This window comes from Gallus gallus, chromosome 1 (genome assembly GCF_016699485.2).
Source record: "Gallus gallus isolate bGalGal1 chromosome 1, bGalGal1.mat.broiler.GRCg7b, whole genome shotgun sequence".
Taxonomy (NCBI): Eukaryota; Metazoa; Chordata; class Aves; order Galliformes; family Phasianidae; genus Gallus; species Gallus gallus.
In genome coordinates, this window is record NC_052532.1 from 20,658,649 (window position 1) to 20,677,108 (window position 18,460).

The 18,460-nt window shown below is 43.5% G+C and overlaps 1 protein-coding gene and 1 long non-coding RNA gene across 29 annotated transcripts in view; one reads left to right on the forward strand and one right to left on the reverse strand.

The window, feature by feature from the left end:
* Nucleotides 1-8,401: 8,401 nt before the first annotated feature.
* Nucleotides 8,402-16,847, forward strand: LOC121109514. The gene is made up of 3 exons (XR_005850408.2): nucleotides 8,402-8,478; nucleotides 8,590-9,626; nucleotides 12,354-16,847. It is a non-coding gene; the product is annotated as an uncharacterized LOC121109514 (long non-coding RNA).
* Nucleotides 16,046-18,460, reverse strand: part of PLXNB2 (plexin B2) — a 251,026-nt gene continuing 248,611 nt past the window's right edge. For all 28 annotated transcript variants that reach the window (XM_040672252.2, XM_040672406.2, XM_040672271.2 and 25 more), the window contains one exon: nucleotides 16,046-17,899. In XM_040672252.2, the coding sequence (XP_040528186.1) occupies nucleotides 17,795-17,899 (105 nt within the window). In that variant the 3' untranslated portion in view covers nucleotides 16,046-17,794. The remainder of the gene's footprint in view (nucleotides 17,900-18,460) is intronic.

The following is an 18,460-nucleotide window of genomic DNA, read 5'->3' on the forward strand; positions in this document are numbered from 1 at the left end:
GGCATAGTGAGTGAGGAAAGGCAGATATAAGATCAGTAAAATGTGACTATCAATAGTTGCAAAATGGCTGTATGCAAAAGCTGCAAATCTTTTTGTCTAATTGGAGCTGTACTGAAACTGCTGTCTTAATCTAAGCTAATTTCTTATGTCTAAGCTCCGTCACCTCATCTGGACATGCCAGTCCTCCCTAGCAATTTTAGAAGGAGTGCAAAAGAGTAAATGAGGCTGGAGAGCAACTTTTAGATAGCTCAGATTAGGTGAAATGAATTAGGACTACATCCCGGGGGTCAAATTAATGCTGTTATGGCTCATCTGAATTCTGATATTTCCCAAGATTGCTGTATCCTTCAAGAGATTTCCTGGATGCATATGGAAGGGATCCATCAATTCCCAGATTGCATCAAAATTACTTACACCCAGGCTGCACTGAAAGCTGGACTCTCTAGAGATCAGAGAATTGCTAAAATGCTCAAATTCTTAATAAAGCATTTCCAGGTGAAAAAATAAGACATGTCCCTGCAGACTTGATAACCTCAGCGGCCCAACTGTTTGAGCTCTTCTCATTGAAGGCGTTTGTTCTTTTAACAAAGATTTTTCGCATTAGCGGAGGTGTTGCAGGTATGATGTGGAGAGAGCTTGCAATGTATGATTCTGAATGGTGTCTTTCATTGCCTACGGGCCTTAAATGCAGGCCCTCTGTGTCCTCTTTCGGAATTTGTATTGAAATGGAGATAATTTTACCTAAGTAACAAAATAAATAAAATCTAGACAAGAGTGCTGTTGCTGAGGCTGAATTATATTTAGCACTAACTCCTTGCAGGCTCTATTTTCACTCTGTCAATAACAGATGTGCTGTTTGCTGGGTATGGCTGAACAAATCTATTTTCAAATGTCTCCTTGACTCCTTCACAATCTGCTGCATTCCACTGATAGTACACTGAGCTGCTCAGTTGGGAGAAGAAATATGGGAGATGTGAACAAATTTGAATTTATCCTTTTTGGAAGAAAAAAAAAAAAAAGAAAAGAAGAAAGATGTTTGAGTTCTTTTTATTCATTTCTGAATAAGCTGAATCAGGAAATGTAGCTTTGTAACTCCTAGCTCCAGGAACAGTGATAGGAACAATGATAATAAATATTAGCTCTTATTAGTGGAGAACTCTCTTCTGATTACTTACAGCTCCTTATTTGCATACACCGTTTGTTTAAGTTGTACCCATGCCAGGAGTGCCTCTTTATGCGAGCACATATGGTCTTTCTCAAGGCATTGCAAGTCAACATGTGAAATTATTTACCACAAATATGTGCATTAATTCTCGCTCAGCATAATTATAATAAATCAATTTTTTTTTTTTTTTTTACTTTTAAAATAAAGCAACAGATTTTAAGTTGATAATTTAATGACTCAGTGAGGTTGACGATCAGAAACAGCACGCAGCTCTTGGAGAAAGTATTTTTTTGCACAGGAACATTAAAATTCAGAGGCAAGTTTATCTTCAAGAAATATCTGTGCCTTATTTGGCTGAGGGTTAATGATTGTCCCTTTAGTGCCACCTTATGTTGTCATGAACATCTTCTGTGAGGGCTTTTAGAGAGTGATGGGAACTTCTGAAGTGCAGCATGACGGCTGGATTCCTGGAGCCTTCCAGGTGGCCTTTATCGCCCAACCCAGGTACTTCAGTGTTCTGGTCAAGACTCAAAAACTCAGAAAACAGGCTAAAATTATACTTACTGAGATGTAAAACACGAAGGTTTTCTTTCTATTAACCAGGATTTTAAAACTAACAGTTAGCTCTTCAGGGTTGGCACTGATTTGCAGTGAGGTACCCAGAAAAGGATACAGTAATTCTACCCAAATAAATAGGGCTAAATCAACATTACTTTCAGCTAAGTATGTTAGTTAGTACTAGGTGAGGAGGTAGCAAGCTTTGTTAATTCTATACATGCAAATACATGTGTGTTCATCTAGTCTAGTTCCTAAAGGCAGTGAGGGTGTGCTATTGCTAGCAAACTCCATGCACAGGGTCAGTCACCAACTTGGAGTTTGACTGTCACAAAACAGGCAGTATCCGTGCCATTAAACTCTCTTATCTGCCAAAATACGCAGTTTGCCTCTTGGGAGTGGTATGTTGATGCCTGAACTGTGGCCAAGAATGAGGTGGGGGAGTGTTTCTTGGCTTGGACCAGTGTGTTCTTAGAATTTAGTTTGTAAGTGTAGACTGAGCCCACGTTCCCTTAGCACTGTGTACTGCACGTTGTGCTGTGCTTCTAAGGGGACAGTTGGACCTTGTCGTTTCCCTCCAGACATTCAGAGTGGCTCTGCAGGGCCCTGTACAAGAGGGGAGCCTGGTGCTTTAGAGCAGGATACAGAGCTGGGATGATCTGCTTCACCAAGAGCCCACACCCAACTATTTTTGTCGCTTGTTCTGGGGAGTTTATCAGATTTTTTATGTCAGCCAAATATTTGGCTTGGGTGGCTCCCTACTTGTCTTCCACAGGGCCCAGCTACATGCAGACCTGCAGAGGGCAGGAGGGGCTTCCCTAGCTTTCCTTTCTGACACTTCATACATAATAGTCAGAATGTGTGTGGTGGGTTGGCCCCAGCTAGCAGAGAAGGCCCCACCTGGCAGCTCAGCCCACCCTGCTCCAAGCAGGAAGGGGGAGGGGGAGAAAACAGGAAAAACAAGAGGGGGAAATCCTCATCAATTACTTTTACAGGCAAAACAGATTTAACTTTAGGGAATTCAGCTTAATTTATTGACAACTAAAATAAGTACTTAATTAGTGATTGAAGTAGTGGAAAGCAAAAGAAGAAATAATCACGTACACACACAGGGAAAAGACCCTTCCTCCTTATTCCCAGGCTCATCTCCTTGCTAAGTATCTCTCTCCTCCAGTGAAGTGACAAGTGTCCTGGGGGCTTGTGCTGGGGATAAATGTTCCTCTCCACTCTTCCTTCCTTCTCACTCTTTCCCTGTGCTCTGCTGTGGGTTTCTCAGTATCTGCTCTGTCGTGTTTACCCTTTGGACCACAGGGAGTATCTCCTCAGCCATGAAGCACCTCCTTTTCCTCATCCTCTGACTTCAGATCCCCCTTTGCTATTTCTCACACTTTTTTCTTCCCCACTCTGCCTGTCCAGTGCTTCCTCAACTGTTTCCCAGTGGTGCCACCAGCTTGGCACAGGTGCTTAGCTGTGCTGAATCATGAGGAGCTCAGCTGGAACTGGCTGTGTCTGACATGGAGCACCTGTGTACTCTCCTTTCAGAAGCCACCCCTGCAGCATGCCCCCACCCACAATATTGCCATGGACATGCTGTGCAATGGTAGTTTGTTTCAATGGCTAAGCACCTGCTTGTTCAAACCTGTTTGCATTTCATCTACCTCCTTTCCTCCTTTCCTCCCATCCTCTCTTTCCCTTCTTTCATTTTATTTCTTTCACCACTGTTCTAGGTAGGTTTTCACTGCTACGACTAAAACCTGTGTTACTGCTCAGTAGTTTCTCCCTGTGAAAGTGCTTATGTAATGTACTTTGGTCTTCATTTCAGGTAAACTAAGAGAGACTTGGTTCATCTTTGTCACTTCTGCTTTCCAAAAGTTTAGTTTCTTTATCTTTTCCGCTTTGTCAGAAACCTTTATTAAAAATGGGCCCCGAGCCACATACAGTATTTCAGTCTTAAGTCTCCTGTACCTGTACCGCTTAACTGGTTTTGTAATTCTCTTCAATCCTTCCCTAGCTCATGCATTAACCTGTTTTTTTGTGGCTATAGTTTTGGTCTGGGATGCTCATAATGCCTAATGTATCCTCACCTTCTTTCATGCTTTCCTTTATTTGATAAGTATAGCTTTCCTTTCATCTTTCTTGAAAGGAAGAATATCCTTTGGCCATCCCAATTTCTTTGGAGAGGCTCAGATTACCATGCAATCTAGAAGCTCTTCTCTGCTGTGGTTTACGTTACTGTTTACCACTTCTTCAGTGTTTGTCCCCGGAATTACAATTTACTCCTTGATCGCTTATGAAAGCAGTCAAAGTCACGATTAGTGAAACTTTTCCACAATCACTGATGATAGTCCAGTAACAATGATGTTTTCCACAAATAGAGTTAGCTTTCTCTGTGACTTCATTTGTTATATAGTGGCATTCTTTGGATCAGTGTAATGTTGCATTAATTCAGCAGCTTTATGAAAGTTTAACTGTGGAGCTATGACACACTTAATCAAAGTTGTAATATCATTTTAGAAGTAATTCAGGTTTATTTGACAAGAGCTATTTTCCTAAAACCAAGCTGATGAGATTTTATTACATTCCAATCCTCTAAATCTTTTAAAAGTTGAACCGATGAAAAATGGTCTTTAGTAATTCCATAGGGAAGACAAAAGTAAGAAGCTTGTTACAACCAAGGCTTGTTGAGTTTATAGTCTAACCTGTATCACAAAAAGAGGCAAGTGTCTGCATGTGGTACAGGATGAGGGCAAGATGGCACTGATTGATTGGTTAGGATGGGGAATAGCTCCCCGCACCTTTAGGAGCCCAGAGGTGTCATCAGCTCAGACAGCCAGGGAGGAACCTGACTAGGTCACATCCACCTTACCTTTCCCAAATATCACCTTTTTTTCTTCCCTGTCTTCTCTTTTCTTATCTAGTTGTTTGTGCTTTCTCTCCAGTGCGAGTCTCATTTATCAGATTAAGCCTGCATGCTTTGCAATTTTATACTAAGCCTATGGCCAAATAGGCAACGAAAAGAAAAACTACAAGCAACCTGCTGTTTGGGTACATCTGTGACTGATAAGGCTAAGCATTTATCTGCCATTCTTTAGCAGAGTTAGCACCAGAAACAGAGGAGACATTTATTAGCCCTTGCTTTTATTTGACTTTCTGTAATTTGTATTCAGGAAAGCCAGCTCAGACTCTAGCAGAGGAAAAGCAGCAACTCATCTCAGTTATGCCTCAGTTTTTCTCTTCTCTTTCCCTTCTCCACTCCCTCCCATCTCCTGACAATGGCTCTTAACTTTAACACCACCTCAGTTGTTGACAAGTGGTGGAGAAAGGGTTGGTTCTTTATATACATTTTTTGAAATTAAGGGAAAGGCTAAAAGGAGCAGTTCTCAAATGAAAATCTTTATTGGTGATTTTAAGTGCTTAACTGGGTGGTCGTCTCTTTTTTTCTCTCTTTTTTCTTTTTCTTTTTAGTTTAAAAGTTTTAATTGTGATATTCTGTCATAGGGAAAAGTCCTCAGGAAACCTCTGTGCTTAAAACTTCAGGGATCATCTGTTTGTTTATCTCTATACAGTATGTTTGTACTCTGAACCAGTTAAGACTCAGGAAATGAACATGGCTTACTTTCTTTGAGAGCCCTCCAGCTTGTTACCTGAGAGGTTGAAATACTTTTTCATAAATGTTGACATTTTTCTCAGAAGCTAATTAACTGCTCTTGTCCCTCAGACCTGGGTCACGTAGGACTTTTTAGCCTCCAAAATACAACACCTAGCCCTGGCAGCTAACCATTGTAGAATGCAGCTCTCAGGTGCAATTCGTCTTTTCCCTCTCATGCACTAAACTGGAGAATATGGGAAGAGGAAAGGACATCTGCACAAAACAAAAAGCATGGAAATGTGACAAAGTTCCTTTTTGAGTAGAATCTTCTGGTGGGCTCCTGCTTGTGTGAAAGCTCAAATTCAAGGAATAAGGACCAGTCTGAAGAATTCATGCTCCACCAATCAATCAGCAAGGCTTATGGTGATCTAGTAGGAAAGTCTCTCCTGCTCCACTCCAGTCTGATCCCTTCTCTCTCTAAAGGAGGACAACAGACACCATGAGACCATCTGCTGGGATCACTAGGCATCATCATACATCTTCACAACTGTCATTATGGTCCGCTGGTATCATTACATGAACGCACAACAGAAAGCTGGTTCTTAATCCAGCCTTCTTGAACAATCAGGAGATCTCCCTTCTCATTTACTATTTTCTGATGTAAAATATCCACAACCACAATTGCATGCTAATCTTTAATGTACCACAGTCTGGAGGCAAACATGAAAGTTCTTCTGAGCACACACACTTTGTAGGAAGGCAGATTGTGAGGAGAAATATGGCCTAGGCAAAGCCACAGCAGGCCCAGCACTGAAAGTGGCATAACTAGCTGAGAGTAGTAATGAGAGAGAACAAGTAATACTGAGAAGTAGGACACGTAGTTTGGGCATGGTGCCATGCTGCATGTGGGTTTGAACCAGTGCCACCGAATGATTCACCTCTGTGGGGACTGCTGGCTCTACTCAAGTGAGCAACCTCTGTTTGGATCCTACACCATTCAGGTGCTCATGCCAGGGGTCCTTTGCAGCAGTTTGGAGTAGTACATAATTGAAGAAGTATTTTACCCGTGAAAATGTGACTTATGTGGAATGTACCTCCAGCTTCAAGCTCTTGGTAAAGCTTGTCCTTTAGGTCTAATTGATGCCCTCATCAAAAAAAAGTGAAGGCTGGAGTCAACTGAGAGAAAGCTTTTGCAGTTAACCTTCATGTGTGAAACCGCTATTGTGATTTCAAAGTCTCATTAAGTAGTAAATATACAGCATGCCAAAAGTGATTTTGCAGTTAATAATAATGTTCTTCCATTTAAATAATCAGACTGTAGCCTCATTACAGCTGTATTGCATGAAACACTATTTGTGGAGAAGAGATCTTAATCATCCACTTCAGTAAAATTTACAGGGAAACCAGCTTTCGTGAGTGAGTTAATTTCAAAGAATAACATGTTTGGACTTGAACCATTCTTTCACAGCTGAAAAGAAAATCAAAGTGTTTTGAAAATTGTTCCGAAAGAACAGAAAATTGCAAACAACACAGACGGAATGACTTCTAACTGCCCCTTTGCAAAAAGGAAAAGAGAAGACTAACAAAATGGATCCTGCCTTCAGTAAGAGAAACTGATGTACAGACGGCCCCCAGCACAGAAATTGGACACCAAAGACTTCCAGGAACAAAAAATCTGAGATTTTCAAACCTTCCAGATGGATGATTTTGCTGTCTTAGCCCAAGATCCTTTTAATCAAGAGGCAGTGTTGACATTGCTAATGAGGGATGACAAATGTCTTTTTAACTCTCTCTGTGGTCCTCTGTTCTGTTGTAAACAGTGCACCTAATAACAGAGGAAATGGTCTTTAGATGCTGTTACCGGCTGGGGGGGATTTCAGATGACTGATGCAACACGTCAGTAACAGATATTTATGCTTTAATATCTGTAGATTTGTAGACTTATAAATAAATATTTTGATTTTCTGAGCAGAGCAGGCCAGGGGTTGCCATCAAAACAAAATGATATGTTCTGCTGGCCAGGGGCTCATCCTGGGAGCTCATGACATGGGTGTTTGCCCACAGTTCAAATTCCTCTCCTGTGCAGCATAGGGCATATAATACTATATCAATTAGGAACTTGTTTACCGTGTGATAAACTCTGAAGCTACCAATTACTCTGTTAACTCAGTGGTTTAAGGCTGTGTTTCTTGGGGCTGAAAATCTCTGGTTCTTTCCCACTGATGATATTAGCATGTAAGGGGCACAGAATTTTAAAGCCCTAACTTTGTCACAGCTTTCCTAACTTCCTTCTTCTAAGTGTCAGCAAGACCATGTAAAAGGCATGCATTGGACTTGAAAGTCAATAGGATGCACGTGTCCAAGTCTCTTAGAAACCTCATTCCTAAAATTATGCTCAGCAGTACAACAGCTAACTAGAGGGGTCTGATCCCTTCTGGAAGTCCCTTCCCTTGAATTATCCTATGATCCTATGAAACTGGTGGTAGCTAGCGTGGCCAGGAGACATGAGGTAATAAGCATATGCAAGGTGAATGAAATTTGTATGAGAGTAGGAGGGCTGTGAAGGGTAACTGAGGTGGGGAGGGAGGAAAAGATGAGGGCTGTTATGGAAGAAAAGCTGCTGAGGCAACAAGGGAGAGGTCACAGTAAACAGTGCTGGAAAAACGCACCTTGAGAAGTACAGTGAAGCTACTGGAGGTCCAAGTCCAGGTTATGCTAGAAATCAGGGTAATGTTCTGCAGGTGGAGCTGATGAAGAGGTTAACCTCAGAAGAAAGTTTGTGAAGCAGAACCAGAAGATTTTAGGGTGCAAGACAATGAGGAACTTCTTCTTTCAGGCACGGAGATGGCTTTCTATTCAAACAGCTGAAATACTGCTTTTTTCAACCAGCATTTCTTGAAAAAATTCCCCTTGCATTGACAGCTGTTTTGGGCAAATGACTTTTCAGCCTCATCTTGCAGATGCATCTACACGTGTCCCATCAGAGAGCACCGACAAAAGGTTTCGATATCATTCTCATCCAAACAGTGCGGACAACCTTTAGTTCTATGTGAAACTCAGGGTGGGAAACTGAGCACAGCTGTGCTGAGCAACCCGTCTGCCGGTGCCTGGACACGACACGGCTGCACCTTTGCTGGGCACAAGAAAGGACCAAAACAGCCGAACAAAGGTACGTGTGTTGGACATGGGCTGTCTAGCTGCTGGCACCAGAGGGTCTGTGTGCTTTGCTTCCTTTCAGGGTATATTGCTGTTACCTGTATTGTTCAATATTCAATTCTAGGAAATTTGTACATCTAAACAGTGACTGCTGAAGACAGAAAGAACCATGTGAGTACGTCTGAGAGCCAGTGTAAAAAGTCTGTGACCACACTAAGAGAAAATTATACCTCTTACTCCCCAAAGCATTTAGGAGCTGGCTCACAAATATTCATGGATTTTACTGTCTTCTCTGCAATAACACTAAGTCTACATTTGCTTCTGAAACATATTCTAGATGTGTAGCATGGAGGTTAAATCTTAACTGAGATCTTTCATGATGTAACTGTTCCCTTTCTCATTTACGCCTTGAATAAGTGTTGATAAATGTTCACATTTGCAGTAAAATTCAGAAGCTAAGAGGGTTTCATCTTGGCTTTGCAGTGACCATATGTGATCAGGGACTATTAATATTGATCATCACAATATAATTCAAAGAGCAAAACTCAGGGATGTTAAAGCCTTGGGGAAAATTGTTGTAATTTACTGTTATGGGGAAAACTTTATGGCTAGCTTTTGGGTTAAGAATCCCTGAGAGTTTTCTGCAGGAAAGTTTTATTAAGGATGTGCCAAGTTAAATACAGCTATACAACACCATCTGCTTACATATATAGATATGTATATATTTATGTATCTGCAAAATCAAATCCCTGCTTATGTTACGTGAGATTTTAGACTACGTATGGGGAATAATCTTGAAAATATGGTAATTCTTTGTATCAGTTCTCTTATTTCTAGTATTCTTTAGCTTGTTCATCTCAACCAAGTGCTTTCTGCTCCCTGAAAAAGTCCCCAAAGCCCAGACCAGAAGGACCAGCCAGAATCGCTGGGACGACTCGCTCCCGCCACATCGTTCCTTAGGCTGACACCGGTCTGCTTTGTGGTGCAATGCAACTTCTCAGGGCACTAAACCAGACCTTCTGGGGTCCTTCGTGTTTTTTTCTGTCTCAACCTTGTGTTAGAATTTTTTTTCTTCACAGAACCACAGAAAATGGTGAGCTTGGGGATAGCAGTACAGCTGGATCGGTTTTCATCATGCAGAGCGCTGCCAGCAGGTTACAGGTAGGAGCCAAGATCCAGAATCTTCAGTTTTATTCCCAGCTGTGCATTAACTTGTTCTCTTACCTCAGGTGAGTGATTTTTATTAATAAAGAGTGTTATGTATTTATTGCATCAGCAGAAAGAAGATCCTACCTCACAGAGCATAATTAATGTTTGTAAAACACTTGAGGGTGCCTTGGTGAAGACAGTAATGGATCCACAGAGTAATCCTAATTCCTAATGGCCAGGCCCATGGCACTCCAGCCCTGACACTGCAGAGCAGGCATAAGGACAATGTTATCAACCTGAAGCATCATACATTCAGTTCCATTCTCTGTCTACCTTAGCCTTCAATTTCCTCCTTCTCATGCTGACTGTGTTAAAGCACAAACCATATTGATTTTAGAGCAAGTATAATTGGCCAGAGAAGCTATGGATGCCCCATCCCTGGATGCCCTCAAGGCCAGGCTGGATGGGCCCTGGGCAGCCTGAGCTGCTGGGTGGCAACCAGCCCATAGCAGGGAGTTGGGACTGGGTGGGGTTAGAGCCCCTTCCAACACAAGCCATTCTATGCTTCCACGGTAACTGATTTTAGAGTAAATCACCTGAAGATTGTGGGAGACATCCAGAGTCCAATTGCTTGAGATTTCCCATGTGCTTGGATGGATCTGGAGGCAACAGTGGCAACATTTGCAATATAGGAATAGCTAGAGAGTGCTCAGATCAATACTCCAGCTATATTAATGCATAAGACCATGCTGAAAAGATAAGGGAGTGTAGATGGGCCTGATCTGATCCATTCATCAGCTTCTTTATTGTAGGCATGGTGAGATGGATGTTAGACACAAGTCGGGTTATTTGTGAATACCACAGCCATGTTCACACAGCACAATTTGGCTTCTTCTCTATTTTGAGCAGTAGAGGTGAAAAAAATTGTGTTGCTAGTTCTGTAATGTATAATGGTGAAATGTTTTAAGTGGACTTTAGAAAAAATTAACGTAGTTTCCCACAAAATACAGTAGGTTTCTAGCCTAATAGTATCTAAAACTTCACCATGCCTAATTTCTGGGTCTTAGATCCAAGCAAAACACCTCTGATGAGGTCAGAATTCAACCCATTTGCAAAAATGAAATATGCAGGCTTGTAGGCTAACATTCCCTTGCTAAAGGAATTTCCTTCATTAAAAAGAAATCCTGATTAAAACAAACGAAAAGCAAACAAAAACAATTAATCAGAGAGAATTTCCACCGAGAATTTGAAGTATCTGGGTTTGTTATTAAGAACCGCATGTGTGATTTTTGTAATGCATACATAGCAGCCTGTAACAGAGCTGTGCCAAGAACATGGCCAGCCATGCAGATGCAGTGTTGCTGTTTCATGGCTGGAACAGACTCACGGAGCCATGCTGCCCACATGGTGTAGCTCATCCCAGCCTCAGATCCTTGGCAATGGAAAGGGGATGGAGTTTGCAACCTTGTGGCTGTCCCACCTGAGATCTTTTTCTTTAGCTTCCTACATGTTAGCAGGGCAAAATGGTGCCTTCACTGAGGTCCTAGTAGGGTACAGCAGTCCTGGGGGGAAATATGGCAGCAGCCGTAACTCGGAGTGGCTCCTTCTGCCCATGATGGCTCTGAGGAGCAGCCCTCTCCTCCCTCCAGGCTTTGCCATGCTTATAGTCAATCCTCACCATGATCCCAGTGTACTGCCTGTCCATCTGCCCTTGGGCTTGTTGATGAAGAAGGGCTACAACCAGCATCCTTTCCCAGCAGACAGCTGACAGTGTTTTTGGCTGCTGACACGGCTGTAGGTCATCAGCCACGGGTATTTTCTGATGGCTCTGCAGTCACCAACCAGGAGTAAGTTTGTTAAGCAGAAGCTTGCCATGTCTGGCCTGGAATGTGCTGGGCTCTGCCAGTCCCCAGAAGACATCAGCTGTGAGCACAAGGAGGCCATAGCTGTGATGCAGCACACGGGGCAGCACTGCTTCCTGCAGGGAACTTCTGCAGGACTGCAGTGAGAAGTTGTTTAAGAGTTTAGGATGAATAATGCAGCGCTCCTTTAATTTGGGAGTTTTAACAATGGCAGAGTGTGTGTCCTGCCACATTACTTCAACCTTGCAACAAAGTACAAATGGATGTGATTCAGACTCTAAATATTTAAAGCAAGAATCTAATCTTAGATACATTGTGTATGCTGTCATCTCCGAAGGCTGATAAAGAGAGACAATGACGGACAGCAGAGATTGAAATTGAATTCAAGCTCTGTATTAAAGAACTTGCACCACTAATTCACATGAATGATTAACCACAGCGAGACTCAAGTCTGCACGCTACGGCACTACCCAAGTGCTCTTTGTTGTCAGAGCCAGAGAAGAGCCAAGGGCAGGAGGAGCCCATTGGACAGCCACTGGGTGCCCTAAGGGCCGCAACTTTCACCCTGCTCCATTGGCCCAGTTCTGATCCTGCAGGCAGTTAACAGTATGCTGGGGTACTGCCTGCATGTGGCTTGCTTGTGGGCTCTTCCAAGGTATCTGCTGTTGACCACTATCAGGGGGAGTTCCAGATTTCAGGTAGAGCTCGAACCATCTCCAAAGGGCTGTTTGTGCTTCAGATGTCAATAGCATCGTACGTAACCGGGGGGATTTTATTAGCAAAACAAACACGGCTTAGTTTAGACAGATGGAAATATTTTGCGTTTCAGTAAAACTGTCTGCTCCAGCATAAAAAATCCACTTCTATCGTTCCGCAGTGAGCTGAGCCTGGGAGGGCTGGGTGCCCGCAGGGGCACTTCGAGAATGAAAAGCGCGTGGATAATCCAGGCGGTGATTGCTTCCTTCCTCCGGCTTTCGGTGGAATGTCGAGCTGTGTCCCAGCGAGAGCCACTCGAGCACAAGGTAAAAACCCGCACAAAGCAGGATCACATGAAGGAGGATGGGGAAACCAGCCAGGCCCTCAACAATGAAATTCCGAATAACGTCCTTGAGGCGGTTTTACTATTGTGAGCACTGCCACGGACCCACATGCAGCTGCAGGAAACATGGATTTTGGTTTGTTTCTCATCCCATGGATTGGCGTCCAGGCCCCGCAACCAGCAAGTATGATCTCTTACTGAATAGGAGCAGAGCCGCAGGAGAGGAAAGATTAAGGGTATCAAAGGAATACATTTTTCATTTCACTCCTTTCTTATTACAGTAGATTAAAAGGAGAAAAAAAAGAGTTTTGTTCAACATTCAATTTTGCAGAGAATTAAATAAGCCAAAAACATTGTTCAGAATTAGAGCACTGAATAAAGGATTTCAAAAACACAGTGTGTGGTTCGTGGTGGGATTTTTATTTCCTTTTAAGACAAGCCATATACAGCTGTACCAGAGCTATTGTCCTTCGTCCCGCCGAAGAAATAGTTTCTTTCTAAAGTGTTCAATCCACTGAGACACGGAGGTGCTTTGAAAACTCAAAAAAGAAGAAGGAAGCCACTCAAACTCTCTTCTGGTTCAAATGGCAATTATCTGAAAAGCAGCAAAGAGTCAGGAATACATGGATAACTTAAGCAGCTTTTGATCGCCTGGCTATGAACCATAGTGGGATTTTTGTCTGCTTTGGGAGTGATACCCAGCAGCAATCAGTGTGCACAGGCAAGATGGAAGTCAGACCTAAAGGAGTGGTGTGAGGGCACTGATCTCTCTCAGCACAGATGGCCATTACAAGCCTGCACAGGAGAAGCCACTTTCATCTCTCGTCAATGGAGAGATACTCCTTGCTGTTGAACCTCAAGGGGCCACAATTTGAAGAAACAGAAAAAAACTTAAAAATGTTCCAATTTCTGTGGGTCAGGAGAGTCTCTCTTCCTTCTCTTCTACAGGGACTGTCAAACAAACAGCAAGACTTCCAGCACCATTTTCAAGCTGCACCAAGACCAACACTAGCAAAAGCAGAAGGCTAAAAGATGGACCCTTATTCACAAGTGTACCTTTCAGATTCATCATTATCAGTGGCAGGAGGGTTCTCAAAATAAAAAAGACAGAAACACAACTTGGGCAAGTACAGAGGGGTCAGAAGTTCCGATCATTTTAGCTTCTGTATGCTGCAGTCTCTCATTCTCCAGTGAATTCCATGCTCCAGGCAGAGCTGGGGAGGGGCTTGTGTCGTGGGGAGCCTGGAAGGCTTCAGGAGCTGATTCTGACTGTGCTGAGCTGGGAGTGCGGATGAAAGCAAGTCACAGGACCTCGGTGTTGACATCTCCAGTGCAACAATTCCAGTGACTCAAATTACCAAATTGCAGCCCAACTGAGTGTTAACCAGAATACCAGGGGACTCTGGCCAGTGGTTGGTAGAAGAAAGGCATCAGACATCTTCCTTTTGATTTCTGTGAAGTTGGCTGCCTCATGGCTCTGGCATGGATGGAGGAAGAAACAAAGAGCCAACCAAAAAAACCCAAACCTGTAACTTTTTTTTTTTTTCTAAGAGAATATGACTTGGAAAAGTGTGAAGACAGGGCTATCTTTCCTCACAATAATGTTCTTTGGAAGGGAAGTTCTCATGACATAAGCTTAGGTACACATGGGAAACCTGACTCGAGCCTTAAAGCTGTGCAGTAAATGGAGGTGCTGCGGCCGCAGGAAGTGTGTGAAAGGGAGGTTTTTGGATCACTTTCAGAGATTTTAGGCCAAATGAGCCCATAGTGCCAGGGCATAATATGACTGAAAATAGTTTCGTTAATAACACAGCTTGAGCAGCTGGAAGAGCTAAGGGCCGACCACAAAAATCTCATCAGTGCTAGTGAGTCCAGGGCAGCTGAAATTCAAGCTCAGAGCCATTTCAAATCGTTATACAGCTGGCTAAAAAATAATCTCCCACATAACAAGAGTTTGGGAATTTGGGAATGGATGAACTTCAGTTTGAGTTCCCGAATTCCCCGTACAATTTTGTCGTTGTTTATAATGATGGCTCCGGCAATCTTCAGGCTGCCAGCAAATCCGGTTTTAGAGAGTACGAGCGGACACAGGTCAGCCAGAGTGGGCTGACCATGCACCCAGCACAGCCTCCTGCAGGACAGGAGGCTCACGTCTGGCTGTGACAGAGCAATGACAAAAACCATCCTCAGGAAGTGCGGTGCCTTATGTACACAAGCTGGCCGAGGGGCCCTCTGCCCATAACCACTTGTTCATACGCCTATAGAAGATGCAGCATTGGAAGAAGACCTAAGAAGGTGTCAGAGGGAAACCTGGCAACCAGGAATAGAGAATAAACTCCTGATCAAGTTACTCAGCGGAAGCATGGACCTTGTTCCATCAGCTGAGACCTCTACTTGATTGTTTGCAGGCAGGGAGCAAGCAGCAAAGCCCGATGGCTTTGGAGATGCCAAACTCAGCAGTGGGACTCAGAGCTGTGGGAGGTGTTGGCAGTCCCTGCCCTGCACCAGGGCGGGTGGGTGTCCCAGCAGGACAGCTCTGTCCCCAGCTGCCACTGTGGCTCCTATTGTGCAGAGAGAAGGTTCCTGGGCCCAAAGAGCTCCTCAGAGGGGCTGCAGAGGGGATGAAAAGGAGGGAAACCCCCAGTGGGCTTTTTTTCTTTTATCTTGCAGATGAGCCAGATGGCAGGAGCAGCAGAAACCAAAGGAGGAGCATGAAGTGTTTAAGAATCAGATTGCTAAAATGCAGGGAAAACTGAAGCCAAAAACTAGGCCTGGACAAAACAGAGCACCAGAGTGGAAAAACAAGAACAGGAGAAATGTAGCCAAAAGGCAAAAGAATAAAATACAACAGCTCGGATCCATTCAAATTCCAACTTTGTGCTTTCAGGAGAGGAGACTTAGAGAAACCAAAGAGCTGGCACCAAGTCCCCTTTGTAGCTGCAGCTGCTCACAGTTAGCGGCCCCCAAACTCCCTGCACTGCAGTGCCCAATGCCTGCAGATTTCTCTCATGATGTGAAAAAAGGGCAAAAGGCACAGAGTGACCAATGGGTCCGCCTCACATCTTGCACGCAGCAGCAGCAGGCTCACGCTTGGCTCATCTCACAGGTGGGGAGGATTGGCAGCATTGCCACCGCCCAGGGCAGCTCCTGCCCACCCACAGCTGCTCTGCATCAGGCCCACAGTGGTGGGGGCACACGGTGTTCCACCCGGAAGCCCTCCATCCTCCTTCCTCCCAGGGCTTCCTGCTTTCTCTGGAGGGACACCACTGAGCTGTGTTTCAGGTGACTTTCAGATAGGGTTGCTGTCAGGCAGGAAGACGCCTTACTACAAGATGCTGGAACACATCCTCTCTTCTCAAGAGGACTCTGATTTTTCAGAGCAAATGCCCATAAGAGGGGTGTGACATCAGCCACACCACCTGCAGGACATGCCGCAGACTGATGGGCACTGCTGCTCCATCAGCCCTGGAGGAAGCATTACAAACCCAGCAGCCACCCCCCAGTTTCAGTAACGATCCCGTGACACTTTGTGGAAAAAAAAACAACATTGTATTTGATTTACAATTAACAGGATTTACAAATAACGACAAAGAAACAGATTAGCCATGAAATTAAGATGCTTTTGTTGATGAAGTAGCTGGCAAAGCAGCTTTATGTAGCAGTCATGTACCTCAGTCCTACACAGTGTACAATAACTTACAGCCCAGGCAAGGTCAGGAACGGTTATACGCAAATGCAACAAATCGAGGACAAAAAACCCAAAACAAAAGCCCTCCCAGCCCACAGGACCAGCACTGGTGAGGCTTTCCATTTCTGAAGCTGATGGGAAGATCCGCTGCCAAATACCAGGAAGCTTTCAGAAAGGAAAAAAATACAAATCAGCCAACGGTAGAACTGACCTTATGGTCTTGTGGCTGCCTGGGTCAGCTGGCTGAAGCTGGTGGTGGGCGCTGGGCAGGGCAGGGAGTGAACTCACACCAATGGCAGCGCTTCCTTAAAATGCTACTTCACTGCCAACGCTGGCGAGACAAAAGGGAACGAAGAACTCTGATGTGCAATACAGCAATTGAAGAAGGCGTACCGAGCTTTTGGATTTGTATGTAGCTTACATACGTTGTAAGCGCACACTTCTGACTAGTGATTTTGACTGTCTTTGCTATGGGTTGATGGTGTTGTTTGATCAGATGTGGAATTCCAAGTCTCAAAACGGAGTGGTTTTCAACACGTGGGCATACAGGTTTTCCAATATTGTACTAGTATTTTACATCACAAATACAATAAAAACAAGTGATGGTAACCCTAGGACAGTTCCAAATAATAAAAAAAAATCATCAGAACCATTCTAAAATAAGATATTATACATAATCAGATCATGTTAAACAACACACTCTCGGCAAGCGGCTAATTACAAGCATTCTGCTGGTCATGGTTTTCACACAAAAGTCATTCAATAGCACATAAATATTTCTTTTTCTGATCTGCTTCTTTTTACAAAACCATTCATCAGATTCACAGAATTAGTACAAGTAAGGCACATTAGCATATATCATAAAACTCACATTGATAACAAAGGGTCGTGAAGATTTAATACTCCTTTGCGGTGATTTCTGAACCAAAAGAGACCCTCTTTCAGGAGAAAACTCCTCACAGCCACGGCATCACTGTCAGTTCCGTCGCAGCCAACCGTGCTGGGCGCAGTACTGTGCATTACCGTGGGCATAAATAATTAACGTAAGAACTGTGTGTGGCAGCAAAACCCATTTGCAGATCTCACAGAGGAATCGGACACGTTGTTTACTACGTTCATTATGAGCACAGACGAAGTTTTGGAGCTACGCGGAAGTCAATTTCCAGTTATCAAAATAAAAAGGGATATTGCATGGTTCTCTGAATATGCTGTTATTTTCCTAGTACAAATATTGCTTAAAATATAAAGGATGCTATAATATTGAGTTTACTTGCATAATGAATTCTAAATGCTGATGTTTTAGATTCTATGCAATTAACTGAACTACAGACTTGCCTTCCTCCGCCCCCCACCCTGCCCCCAGCCAAAGGACTCTCCTTCCCACAGAAGATTCATTTACACACAACACAGCTTTTAATTAGAAGCATAATTTACAGTAAAAATTTTTTACATTACACCTCTGCTATCAAAAAAACATGAAATCTTTCATTTAAAGTTGTAATTACACATTAAAAAATAGAACACTATTTCCTTAATAGGAAGAATGAATTTGAACATCTTCAGATCAGATTTCTTTATTGCGGCTTTCGAGTCAAAGGTCAGTCACTTTATTCTCTAACGCAGCTGCTATTTGCTGTAAACGGAAGGCGAGCTGCATTTTTTGTGCAGCTGGATCCTCTTCAAGTGCATTTATAATCTGCAAGAAATAAACACAGAATGTTTAGAATCCTTGAGCTTAAAATATACGACGTCGTTCCCAGACCGAACGTTTGACACTGCTTTGGTTTCCAAGCCTTTGCATTCACCTGGTGCTGAAGATAAGGTCCTTCTATGGGCCCCACACTCTGTTTTACACACGAAGACAGTAGAAGTGACAGTCTCCACTATTTTATCTAAGTTACCACAATGTTTTGCATTATGCTGGGATCCAAGAAAATTAATAGATAGCACTTTATCTTTTGAAATATTGCATTGCAAGGTGGAGTAGGCAGCGGGAGAAATATCAGAAACACTGCCTTTACAGCCAGTTAAGAGTTTTACTTGCAGAGCACCCTACGAGGCTTGAGGGTCATCTACCAGCAGTAATTAAAACTCTTTGCCATGGGCTTTGGCTATGAGCAGCTCCTGGGTGGCACAGGTGAGGGCAATACCAAGCGTTGGCAGTCTGTGAGCAGTGAGATGAAGGGGATGGGCCATCACAGTGCTGTGGAGCTGCCAGCCCTCCCTTTGCTTCTCCAGGTAGAGCTGAGCACCACAC